This window comes from Phocoena sinus, chromosome 20 (assembly GCF_008692025.1).
Source record: "Phocoena sinus isolate mPhoSin1 chromosome 20, mPhoSin1.pri, whole genome shotgun sequence".
NCBI lineage: Eukaryota > Metazoa > Chordata > Mammalia > Artiodactyla > Phocoenidae > Phocoena > Phocoena sinus.
The window spans coordinates 38,491,023-38,503,949 of NC_045782.1; the positions used below are offsets into that span (position 1 = coordinate 38,491,023).

The following is a 12,927-nucleotide window of genomic DNA, read 5'->3' on the forward strand; positions in this document are numbered from 1 at the left end:
GAGCTCAGGGTAGGCACATGACAGCATTGGGCAAGGGAGCAGGGACCAGGCCAGCAGTGAGCCAAGGTCAGAGCTTCTGAGATACAGCACTTTGGGGAATGAACATTGCTGGGGGTTTTGTAAATACTTGGAGGTGTCCAGTTATTATAAAAAAATGTATTTGAAGTTGAGGTGGCATGTTTGTGCGGTTGGCCTGGCGTCCTGCTCATGGCTGCTCTGTTACGTTCCTCCCTTCAGGAACGGAGAAGGATCGCCTTCCCACCCGGAAGCTCATGAGGTTGTGCATACCAGCGGCCCCTATACCCACACACACCGGGCACGTTCCCCTCAGGGCCCCAGGCATGCTGGGGTCACCCCTCGCGCCCCACGGCTCGTGCACGGCCCACGAGCAGCGGATCCTATTAATATTAAAGTGGCTGCAGGTGCCGTTGCCCCACGTGCCAGCCTCATCCTTCTCAGGGCGCTGGTTCCCTGCCTGAGCCCAGTGCATCCCATGGAGGAGGGTAACGTGCTTATGAGATGAGAGAATGGGCTTCATTTTCAGGCGGGCTCCATTTCCAGTGAGGCTCTTTTCACTTCAGAAAATGGATGCAATCACCTTTTCACGAGTGTCTCAGCTCCCTCCCACCTGCAGACCCTGAGTTATTGCAGTGCTGGGCCCTTCAGAAACCTCCTCTTACATCACAGGTTGGACTAACCTCTCTGGCTTGGACAAGTCGGGGACTGGGCAGGCATCAGGGCACCCAGTGACATGGATCCTGGGCCTGCGGTGGGGACAGTGGCTGTTCCTCCATCCACGCCCCTCCGGGATGGGTGTCCACACCACAGAAGGCCGTTGCTGCAGTAGCGGCCAGGGAGGGTCAAGGGCCGACCTGGTGATTAAGCATCCGGCAAAGGGTGCAGCCTATCACACAGGTCCCATCCCAAGCCCCCTGGATCCAGGATGCCGTGGTAGATGGGTGTCAGGGAGAGGCCCTCCCTCTAAACACCAGTTTTGGGAGCTCAGGGGGACTGACCAAGGGTCAGGGGCTCCAGTTCCAGACTGAGTGGGGACAGATGAACAGGACAGTGTGTAAATGCTGCTAAGGGTCAGGGAGAGTTCCCAGCCATAGAGGTTAAAGAGATAACTTGGTTCTTTCTAAAGCTCAGCTCAGACCGTGTCTCTGGGTCACTGCTGACCTCACAGGCTTGGGTCCCGTCCTGTGAGCTCCAGAAGGGTGTTTGCAAGCTGGACACCCTGCCCTTCTGCCCCTCCTGCCTTGTTCAGCCTCGTGGGCCTGTGTCATTGGAAGGGCTCGGAGCATAGCTCAGCAGACCTCGTGGCTCTGAGCATCTCTGAACAATGAAGCCTGGGGGAGGAAAGGGATGGGGGTGGTCAGGTGGGGCGTGGGGCTTGCAAAACAAGAACACACTCATTTGCCATTTACCAAGAATTTTTTTTCCCTTTCTTTTCAAGCTGTTGTTTCCTCAAGGGAAAACTTTTATTTGTGTATGAGTGAAATGTGCTCTCTTAATGAATTGAAAGCAGAACAGGATGAGAGATTTTTGTCCCCGTGGCAAAGAACAAAGAAGGAGCTCATTGGCTGGCGGCAGCCAGCGTCGTCCCCACCCCTGGCCCCTAAACTTTCTCCCTGCCTTCTCCCTGCTTCCTAGCAGAGCTGAGACCTGAGAAGGGCCAGCCACGAGTCATCCCTGCCCCAGCGCCCTGGCTGGGAAAATGGCTGTGGCCAGGCCTGGCCTGTGGGAAACACCACACCCCTTCAGCGTGGAGAGCCTGAGGAAAGGTGGCTGGTGAGGGGCCATGGAAGCTGCCGTTTCTCGCTGGCTCAGATGACAGGAGAAAAGAGAGATGGAGGGAGGGATTCAGAGCGTTAGTTTGACCCACTGGCATCCCCCTTCCCCTGCACAGGTGAGAAGTTGCCCCGCTGTCTCTGGTCTTGGGGACAAAGCCTTGCTTTCTGGAAGCCCTCACCCTGAGTCTCAGGGAGGACTTCTTTCTAGAAGATCGATGGGAACAATGGCCAGGCCTCTTCCACCACCCTAGATCTCACCGATGCCTCTGCCCTTTCACTCCAGGAGGTGTGAACCGCTTCTTGACTTTCACCTCTCGTTTGGGGTTTGGGGGACAACGGCCTTGGTTTCGGAGTGTTGCAGGATCTGGGATAGCTTATCAACCACGTCTCTTTGCAGCCTTGGTTGAGGTAGCTAGCTAGGGTTGGGTTTCATCTGTCTTCTGTGGCTTGGGTTTTCACCACGAGATAAAACTCAATGGCCAGAACGGCCTTTCCCTCAGCAGCTGTTGGTTCATCTGCCTCCAGTCTGAGGGGCCCCGGGAGACGTCCCTCTAGTCCAGGCAAAGGAGCCTCCTACGGGGAGAAGGTGGTGGTGGTCTCAGCCTCCACGCTCATGGAGGACCGCCGGGCGTGCCGGCAGGCGGACCACTGCCGGAGCCGCTCCTGGCTGAGGCAGCCTAGGTCCTTGAAGAGCTTGAAGAGGTCGCTGCGGAACTTGACGCCGATGAAGGCGTACAAGAAAGGGTTGACACAGCAGCGGATGCAGGCCAGGCTGTAGGTGACATCGTAGGCGATGTTGAGCTGCTTGCTGAGTTCGCAGCTGGTGCCGCCGGTGATGTTGAAGTTGGCCACCGTCTGGGCCAGGACCACCCCGTTGTAGGGCAGCTGGAAGGCTACGAAGACCACGACCACGGCAATGATCACCTTGATGGCCTTGTTGCGCTCGAAGTTGCGCGCCTGGAGCAGGGTGCGGATGATGAGGAGGTAGCAGAAGCTCATGGCCACCAGGGGGATCAGAAAGCCTACCACCATCTGGGCCACCCGGATGGTGATCAGGGCCTCCACGCGCTCGGTGATGAGGGAGCACCGCAGTGCTGGCTCAGTGCTGCTCCTCTGAATGCCGCTGTACAGCAGCTCTGGGCTGGAGAGCACCACGGCCAACAGCCAGATGCCCACGCAGGAGAGCTTGCTGATGAGAAGGACGCGGGCACGGTGGCGGTGGGCCGAGACGGCCTGGACGATGGCGACATAGCGGTCGATGCTGATGCATAGAAGCAGAAGCATGCCGCTGAAGAAGCTAATCTTGTAGATGCCAAAGATGAGCTTGCAAACGTGGACCCCGAAGACCCAGGACTTGGCCGCGCTGTACGCCCAGAAGGGAAGGGTCAGGAGGAAGAGGATGTCCGCCACGGCCAGGTTGAGCAGGTAGGTATCGGTCATGGTCTTGAGCCTCTTGAAATAGATGTAGGTCAGCATGACCAGCCCGTTGCCCAGCAGGCCCATGAAGCAAATGATGGAGTACATGACCGGGAGGAACCAGGCTTTAAAGTTCCGCACGTCCTTCTTGAAGCACACGGACTCGTACAGCGTGTAGTCCACTGTGGTGTTGTCTCCGACGTAATCGTCCGTGACCTCATCCTGGCACAGGCACACCTGTGGGGAGGGAACACGATCCAGCTTAGCTGAGTGGGTCTCAATCTCACTGCTGTGGGATCGGCCAGAGCAGTGGTTTCAGGCGCAGTTAGCATCACCTGCAAATTCTCGGACCCCGTGTGAGACCCACTGAACCAGAATCTCAGGGACTGGGGCCCAGGAATCTGTTTTTCTAAACTTTCCGGGTGTTCCTTTCATTTGAAATCAGTGCTTCTCATATTTTAACATGCACATGAACTCGGGGATCTTGTTCAGATGATTTAGTGGGCTGGGGTGGAGCCTGGGATTCTGCCTTTCTAATAAGGAGCAAGTGTCTGATTTTGCCAACTCTTCTGAGAGACTTGACCTTAACAGGTGTTAACGGTGGACTAGAAATAGTCTGGGCTTTGGGGCCAAATGAGCCTTGGGCTTGTTAAATACACTCCATTCTCCCTAAGACTCAGTTTTCTCATCTGTGAAATGGAGATGAATACTATCTCCTCCACATGGTTGTTGTGAGGGTCCTAACTCGATTCTGGCATCATTTCGTCTCCATGGAGGTTTTATTTTGCCCATTGGAAACTCCAGGAAAGTGGGGTCGTGTGTCTTTCTTTTTGAGCCTCCTTTGGAACCTGGTAGAAAGAACTTTCCAGGGGAGGGGGCCTACAAAAATACTCCAGTTTTTGAGGGAAAATCCACTTGGGCTAAGGTTGAGGAGGGCCGGAGTGAGAAGAGAGGAAGGCAAAGCTCTATTAAGAGGCCAGAAAGCCCTGGTTTGGGGCAAGCTGCCGTGATCAGGGGTGGTCAGTGACTTGAAGACTTATGGATCCGTGCGGCCCGGGAAACAGCACCCAGCATGAGGCAGAAGCTCAGGTGATGCAGGCCCAAGTGGATGGTGGGGCCACAGCCTCAGCCGTGACTGAGTCCTCTCGGGCCCAGGAAGGAAGCATGGCCCTGTCTCCACCCTCCCTCCATCCTCGAACCCTCTCCCCGCACCTCTCTCCTCTTTCTTCCTTGCTGTATCTTCTGGCAGATCCCAGTCAGCAGGGCTCAGCTGCTCAGGGCTTTTTTTAGCCTATCTGCGAGGCAGGGTGAAGGTTCAGGCAGCCTGCTGTGATTTTATCAATGAAGGAGGGCACTCGGGCTGGCTAAGCCGTGCGGGGCTGGGAGCTGGGCTGGAAGACTGCCTCACGAAGCTCCTGGTCCCTCCTCTGGGAATGGGGCCCTGGGCAGCTCGACATGACGGATTTTCGTGCAATTGGGGAACTGGAGGGAGTGTAGAGATGAGGAAAGAGGGGCTCTTGGAGAAGCGATGTGGCTTGTTCAAGGTTGCTCAGCCAGAAGGGGAACCCAGTCTCCTGACTTCCCTGTATCCTGTCTCTTTCTCACTTCCAAATTCTGGATTCATCGCTATTCTGCTTGGCAACAGGGCAAGGACCAAATCACGCCCAGGAGCTTTTTTGGGCATTGCTATCTTGAGAAGAAAAGTCAGTGGCAACCACTTTTCTCTTTTCCGGGCATGATTGCAGCCTGGGAGGCCTGGAAGAGGCTGGCTGCCCTTGGCCACCCAGGATAATGTCCAAGGCCTCAGGTCCAGGGTTCCTGGACATAAGGGGGCTCTGGGCCTTGGAGGGCAGTATACCCAGCCACAGGTGGTGACCTGTGTTCCCCACCACCCCATTCTGCCTTCTCTTTCCCTGCTTAGTATCCGCCCCCTGTACCAGGGGCCACCAGGCTTGATGTGTCTCTGCAGCCCCAAGCCCCACCACATCCTGCCCCATCTGAGCGGAATCCATCCCCTCAAGTAAAGAGAAGGATTCGCCCAGCTGTCCCTTATCCCCTCCCCAACCTTCCAGCCCCTCCGGAGTCCTGGAAACAGGGGAGAGAGAGGGGAGGGAGTGGTGCTGGGGAAGGGCGCCAAGCCGTGGGCTACAGCCCAAGCTCCAGGGGGCCTCTGGGATGGGGTTTCGGGAACAGTGCCCAACTTGGGGCCTGCCTCTGGCCGGAGCTCCTGGAAAGCTGCCCCTTTGGCTTCCAGACCTGGGCAAGAGCCAAATTCTGAAGTGCTGCCTCTCCAGCTCCTACCTCAGCCCCCCCTCCCCCTCCAAGAGAGCTCCCAACCCCAGCAAACGGGGGAGAGTCGACTTCACGAGTTAGTTTCTTCTAACTCCGGCACTTGATTGGGCACAGATTTTCTGTCTCCACAGCTGGGGTTGAGACGCTGAAACCTGTAAACTGGGGATCTTTGCTCCTACAGCGCTCTGGGCCCCTCTAAAGGATGTGCTTCCATCCTCCCCCATAGTGAGGCTCAGGCCAGTCTCTATTTCACAGAAGGGAACTGGGGCTTCGAGGGGAGCCTTTGGCTGGAGGGTGGAGGAGGGAGACAGGTTTGGGGCGATAGGATAGTTACCAGCCACCAGGCCACGGGTTCTTTTCTCAGCTCACACATGAAGATTTACATGTGTGGGCGTGGACACATATTTGCAAAACCCAGGAACCTTTTTGCAAAGCAAAGAACTCTCTCCAAGAACTCGGGAGTCCATCTTTCTGTCTCCGGGATGGGGATATTGGAAGTGGGGTGGGGAAGGTGGGGTAACTTGCTTTCTCCCATGTTTTAATGGAAATGGAGTAAAGGAATGTCGGAGAACATCCGTGGCTTTCTAGGGTCACTCAGCAGATGGAGAGGAGGGGTGGCCATCAGCTTAACGAATGACAAATTTGTGTCTGAGTCTTTCTGGCAAATGCCCAGCGTCTCCACCAGAACCCAGGGCTTGGGCTTCGGAAGGACCAGGCTTGGGGAGGGGTGTATGGGAGAGGGAACGGAGCTTTTCTTGGTGGGACACCTACCTGGAAGATGACGAGCAGGGCCACCACCAGCACGCTCTTCATTGGCTTCCCTGCAGGAGACAAGGTGAGAAAGTTATTGCTTGGCAGGGATGGCTCTTTGTTATGACAGAAAGCCACAAAGCCAGGGGACTTTCATCATATTCTCCAGACACCATGTTTGAGAACATGAGAACCAGATTGTGCCTTGGAGCACCTGGCCAGCTGCCCAGCCTCACTGCCCTCCCCGCCTCCCCTCCATAAGGGGTCCCAGAAAGGGGCGGGATCGGAATGCAGGGCAGCCCCTCCCCTCTTCTTGGCCCTTCAGGTCCTCTTCTGGAATTGGAAAGTCCATCTTGGCCCAGACCACCCCTCAAGGCTGAACGGCAGGCTGAGGCCCCAGGTTCTCACAAGGCCTGATGTGGGCCCTGGCTGCTCAGTCCTGCTTTGTGGCTGAGCCGAGGGCTGGAACTGGAACTTATTTTCTCCAAACGCTGAGCAGGGGGGACAGATCATAGGGTGGTTTATATAGAAATCGTATCTCACTTAACAGTCTGGGAGCTGTGCCCTCTTCACCTTTGTAGCCTCCCTTCCCCTAACTGGACCAGACCACAGGAAAGAGTCAGTAACTGTGATGCCGGGAATGACTACAAGGCAGGACTTGTTGGTCCACCGCACCTCCAGTCTCAGGAGGGTCAGTAGATCCTCCTGATCTTGGGATCCTGCTTCTAGCAGATCCTTGGGATCCTGCTTCTAGCACTTTCTGGAGGCTGGGGGCCTCCCTCCGGCGAACAAGGGATTCTGCTTCCTCCTAGAGGCAACATCACAGGCTCAGCGAGTCTGTGTGCTTGGCCACAGCGCCACCTGCTGGAAATTTTGTGGCACGACACCCAAATTGGCATTGTGCTCCAGGGAGCGTGCCTAGGGCAGGGATTCTGGGCTTGGGGGAGTCTTAGGGGAAGGAAGAAGGGCATCGAGCCACATAAATAAACAGGCATTTCTCCCAAGTTATACTGAATGCTACTGCTAGCTGCGTCTTCCTAAAGCATAGCTCTGATGCCGACCCCCACTCTGCCCTCTTCCTAAATTAGGACCTCTCTACCCAGCCCCAAGGACCTCTCTACGCAGCCCTAAGGATGACGCCCTGATGCCGAGCGTGGCAGTCAAGCCTTCCACTGTTTACTTGGACCTGGCTTTCTAGTTGTGTCTTCTGTTTCTGGGGACAGGCATCCACTGTCCCGTTGTCCCCAGCTTGCACCTGAGTATTTGCAGTCCTGGGTGGGAATGGATCTCTGTACAACATCATGGCTCCCCTCTCTCATTCCCCTTCCTTGCCAAATTGACCCGTGAGCCGCTGAGCTTGAGTTTGAGTCCACATCTCTACCCTTAAGCACACTCTCTTCATGGTCCAATGAGCTGCCCTTCCTCCGTTGACTCATTTTGATGTGAAGCGCTCGAGGTTTCTTTAAACACATACACGTCTTTCGGTTACTCTAGAGAAAGCCTGCTCTGACTGTCAGTGAGAACTGAGAAACCTCAAGGTTTTGATGTCACAACGGTGAAATACGAGGAGCATGAGTTGTGTTTCTAGTTCACTCCATCAACCCCCTTTCCTGGCCCCGTCTCAGTCCTTCTGCCACTGGCTGGGGGAGGGGTATGGAGGGAGGGCTGGAGGGTGTGTGTATGTGAGGTCTCCTTCCGGGTGTGTTGGAGAGGGTCGTCGAGCAGGGATCTTCTAGGACCAGAATAGGTCGTTTTCAAGAAAGGTGACCAAACAGGAACTTAGGGGTACTCAGGTGTGTGGCAGAGGCCACCTGGTCAACAGCCTTGACTCAGTTTACTTCTGTCTGTTACAAAGTCATAAAGTAACTCGCTTTGGGCAGCAGCTTGAGTGGGACCAGAGAAGTTGGGAATCTCAAGGGCTGAGGAGTGGTTGACTTATGTGTTGGGTATTTTCTGAGTTCTTGAGTTTCTAGTAATGATCACAACGAAAAGGAAATTCCCTAGAACTCCAACCTTAGCTCCCAGTGAGAGAAACTAGAGATGAGTAACTTTCCCAGAGTCACACAACCATCTGGTAGTGGAGCTGGGCTTTGAATCCATCTAATTTCAGAAACCACACTCCTAAATGCTCTTCAATGCTGCCTCTCAGGCTTTATGTTCCTCTCCCTCCTAACATCCTGTGAGTTACCCCTTGTGAGGCTCATTCCATATTCCGGAAAATAGAGGCTCAGAGAGGTTAGGTCACCTGTCTGGGGTCACACAGCTGCTAAGAGATGGATCTGAGATTTTTTTAATGAGCTCTCATTACTTCCTTTCTGTTGAGGCTGCTGTGTATAGAGACCTCTGTGGAGCATAAAGGGAATCCTCACTCCCCTCCATCCCATTGGAGAAGAGTGAGGATTGGCCACCCAGTTCTGCTGCTTCCACTTCCTAACATCTCAGATCTGCCCCGCCCTTCTACCCCAACATAAGGCTTTGCTGCCACGGAGCTCCTCTGAAACACAGATCACGTTATTTAACTCACGTAATTGAAAAAGAAAAATCTTCATTGGCGCCCCATTGCTTTCATCAAAAAGCCCAAATTTTTAGCAGTGCCACACGGAATCTTAAAGATTGGCCCTTGCCTGTCCCTCCTGCCTCCCTTTCTCCCTTCCTCCTTGGCACGGCCAGGTCCTTTACACCCTCCTCAACTTGCTTCTTTCTTGTCTCTATTAGCTTTTGTCAGAGCTGACCAGCTGGGAGCCTGCAGGCTGAATCTCCAGGATATTCTGTTTGGCTACATGGAGTTCGCAAAAAATTGGATTTGGATACCTTTAGGTGGGGCTTGTACCCTCTGAATCACTTCACTGCCCTCCACTTACTACATCTACTCCCATTCCCTCATTTACAATTGAGCCATTGAGTCTGCTATCCCTGCCGCATCCTGGGCCCCTTGCTCCTTGTTTTCTGGTTTGATAACTCCTACACGTCCTGCAAAACCCAACTTAAATGCTCCCCTGACTCACATTCATTGTTCGTTTTTTTAGATTTCACAATCGCCCTGCTCTTAGCCCATCAGCACTCTCTCTCCCTCTCTTGCGGTGGCTTATTGACATATGTGTCCCTCCCCCACCAGACTGGTCCTGCCTGAATTCCTCCATCAATGACAGTTGACTGAAAGTACCAAGCAAAGAGGAGAGATTTCCCAACAGCTCCCCCAGGCTGCAGGGTTCCCTTCCTCCCCAGCCAGGCTCCCCAAAGGCCAGGAGGGATTGGCCCTGAATCTCTTTAGCATCCCCATCTGCCGCCATCTCTGGCTGAGCTGTGAGAGATGAGTATCTTAACAGCTCATTTTTCTCTTCTCTGCTTTGGAAAATTCTAACCGAAGTCTTAGGCCCCACTTCTTGAAGATGGGGAAGGTGTCTTGGGGCTGCTCATTCAAATCATGAAAAAGGCCAACTCAGCCCGGGTTCGGCGTTTTCATTTTGTGTAACAGAAACTTTGCCCCTCACCCACCTTGGGCTCCCTGCTGGGCTGACAAAGAGAAAGAAACAGATCCTTCGTGGCCCACCCGTCCTACCAACGGCCTGGAGTCTGATCTGAGCAAAATGTCTCAGTGGTGTCCCCTCCTACCAGTATTTAGGGCTTGGCCAGCCGTTGGGGCTTTCTTGAATTGAGTGAGGCAGTAAGAACATCCCTTTTCCTGCATCAGAGGTTTCCTGCATTAAAGGGACCTCCCTCCCTGCATTAACACCTGTGAGTCTAGCACCCCCAAACCTAGTCCTGGGAGGAGACCCCCCTGCCCCGTGCTGTGCTGGGGCTGCTCTTGAGGGCTCATCGAGCCAGTGGTGTACACCTCTCTCCGACTCTGTGCTCAGTCATTTCATGGCTTGAAATCGGCTGACGGCTTGAAGTCAGCTATGGTGGAAGACTTCCCACTGTGGAAATTGACAAGCACTACATGTCAGAGTCTGCTCTGGGGAGCCGGTTCTCTAGCCTTTACCAGCGCACCACGGGGACCTGCTTGGTTTCCTTCACAGAGGTCAAACCAAGAGGCAGGATTGGGGTCTCCAGGGGATGAGGGCTGCATTCTGGGACGGTGGTTAGTGGGGCTGGTTGTCTGGGGAGTGGGATTAGACGGCAGGCTGCTGGGAGGAGGGGAAGTTGAAAGAGAATTTTTTTTTTTTGCGGTACGCGGGCCTCTCACTGTTGTGGCCTCTCCCGTTGCGGAGCGCAGGCTCCGGACGCGCGGGCTCAGCGGCCATGGCTCACGGGCCCAGCCGCTCCGCGGCACGTGGGATCTTCCCGGACCGGGGCACGAACCCGTGTCCCCTGCATCGGCAGGCGGACTCTCAACCGCTGCGCCACCAGGGAAGCCCGGAAGAGATTTTTAAAAACTGAAATCAGAGTTCTTGACGCCATTCATTCATTCACTCATTCATTCCACAAACATTTTCTGCTCATACCCCCAAAGCACCTGGGAATCAGAGGTGCAAGAATCAGACCCTGGCTTCCAGGGGTTCTCAGTCGGTGTGTGGGACGGTCACTTTAGCCCTTTAAGATCTGTCTGCTGGGTCCACCCAGGGTTCTGGGTGGGTGGAAAAAGCAGACATGAAGGCAAGAGGCTGTGGTGTGGTGGGTCGGGTTGTGAGGACAGCAGAGAGTGAACGGGAACCTTCACTTTTTAAAGCCAACCCCTTGCGGCTTTGAGGCTGCCGTGGTGCTCTGTTTGCCGGTGAGAACCCGGCCTTCGTAGCCTCAGGTGGGTCTGACTCCTCAGCTCAGATTTATAAATGGGGTCTCTGGAGCTAGATAAACACTCCCAGAACCTCCTCGGGGCTTCCCTTGGACTCCCTCTGGTTAAGACCGAGATTAGACTTTTGAAAGGGATGAATCATTTTCCTGGGTAGAAAAAGTGATTAAGTGAGGCTGGGGGCTGTGCTGGAAGCCCTGGCTGTGACTTCTCCCAGCTGAAGGCTCCTTGTGGTCTCATTTAGTGTTGTCCACCCAACATTTAACCAGCAAGAGGCAACAGCTTGCCCGTGGGATGTGCAGCAGAGAGACAATAAGCACAGCTTGCATTGCGTTGTGTGTAGTGTCATTTACACAATGCACTTGCCTTTAATCTGCTCCTTGTTATAACCTTAAAAGAGCAGACATTCTCATTCCTATTTAGCCTGGGAGAAAGGTGGGAATCGGAGGGCGAGTGGAGGGTCCTGAGCCCTCCAAGGAGAAATTTCCCTGATGAAACAGGTCCCTGAGAGCCTCCCTCATCACCCCAGGCTGAGACAGAACAGGTGCTGTCCAGATTTCCACCAACCCCAGCCCTGCCGCCTTCTGCAGTCCCTACTGTTCTTGGAAGATGTGACCCTCCTTATCTTTCCTGGAACCAATGGTTAGCCCCTTCCCCAGGTCTGAAAGGTGCACTCTCCATGCCTGGGAGAACAGGGTGGTACTCTCTGGGAGCAGCCACTAATTCCCAGCAATGCCACCTCACTTCTCTGGGAGGCTCCCCTAGGCCTTCCACCCCCACCCTCCATCCCCATCCCACAAAGTCAGCCTGGGTGTCCAGGTGATGCTGGTACTGCTTTCTCTCACACGGGGGAGGCTCACTCACCCAGGTCCATGACACTCTCGGCAGCTGAAACCACACAGGAAGATTGTGCCCGGCCTCTGTCTGGGGAGGAAGTCGTACAAGCCCCTTTTAAGCTGTGAGAGGAACCACCCTCTTCCCTGCCCCTCCCACCTCTGCTCCTCCGTCCAATCCAGCTCCACTAAGGGTCTGGACTCAGGTGCCTCGTGGGGCCATAGGGGTATGAGGGGTATGAGAAGGTGACAGAGAGTGACGGCCCACTCACCGGCCATAGGATCATGAATCATCGGGTCATTTACATTCAAAAAGCCCCCTGTGCAGACTAGGGGCCCAGCCCAAGGCAGGGGAACAGGGGCCATTCAGTGATTCCACAAATGTTTTTAGCCTAGTACCATGTGCCAGGGAGTCAAGAGATAAGTGAGAGATGTGCCCCCATCCTTCCTTTGCCCTGCTCAGTGTCACAAGGGACTACATTTCCCAAACTACTTTGCCCTCTGGGTTTTGGGTAGGTTTGGTCAATGGGCGGCACTGACAGATGATGGAAGGTAGAAGGGGAGGGATGTGCCGGGATGTTTCTTTTCTCCTTTCCTTCTTTTCTCTTCCCTCACCTCTTCTCTTTCTTTTTTTTAATTTTGTTTTCTTTTTTAAAAATTTAGTTTTTCTTTTATATTGGAGTAGAGTTGATTTACAACGTTGTGTTAGTTTCAGGTGTACAGCCGATGACGTATACATACATCCATTCTTTTTCAGATTCTTTTCCCAGATAGGTTATTACAGAAGATTGAGTTGAGTTCCCTGTGCTATACAGTAGGTCCTTGTTGATTATCTATTTTGTATATAGTAGCATGTATATGTTAATCCCACACTCCTAATTTATCCCTCCCCCTGCCTCTACCTTTCCCCTTTGGTAACCATAAGTTTGTTTTTCCTTTCCTTTTTTAATGACAACTTTATTGAGTTATAATTCACAGATTAACTCAACCTTTTAAGGTGTACCAGTCAGGTTTTTTTGGGTGGTGTTGTATATTCACAGAGTTGTACAGCTGTCACCAAAATCAATTTTAGAACATTTTATTTTATTTTATTTATTTACTTTTTTAGTTT

At 53.7% G+C, this 12,927-nt stretch overlaps 1 protein-coding gene across 1 annotated transcript; it reads right to left on the bottom strand.

Annotated features, from left to right (window-relative positions):
• Positions 1 to 1,433: 1,433 nt before the first annotated feature.
• On the bottom strand, positions 1,434 to 11,906 carry CCR7 (C-C motif chemokine receptor 7). The gene is made up of 3 exons (XM_032617680.1): positions 11,848 to 11,906; positions 6,273 to 6,322; positions 1,434 to 3,446 (listed from the first exon to the last, which is right to left on the bottom strand). Exons 1-3 carry the CDS (start codon positions 11,855 to 11,857, stop codon positions 2,367 to 2,369), a joined length of 1,140 nt encoding a protein of 379 aa, XP_032473571.1. The 5' UTR covers positions 11,858 to 11,906; the 3' UTR covers positions 1,434 to 2,366.
• Between the last annotated feature and the right edge of the window lie 1,021 nt (positions 11,907 to 12,927).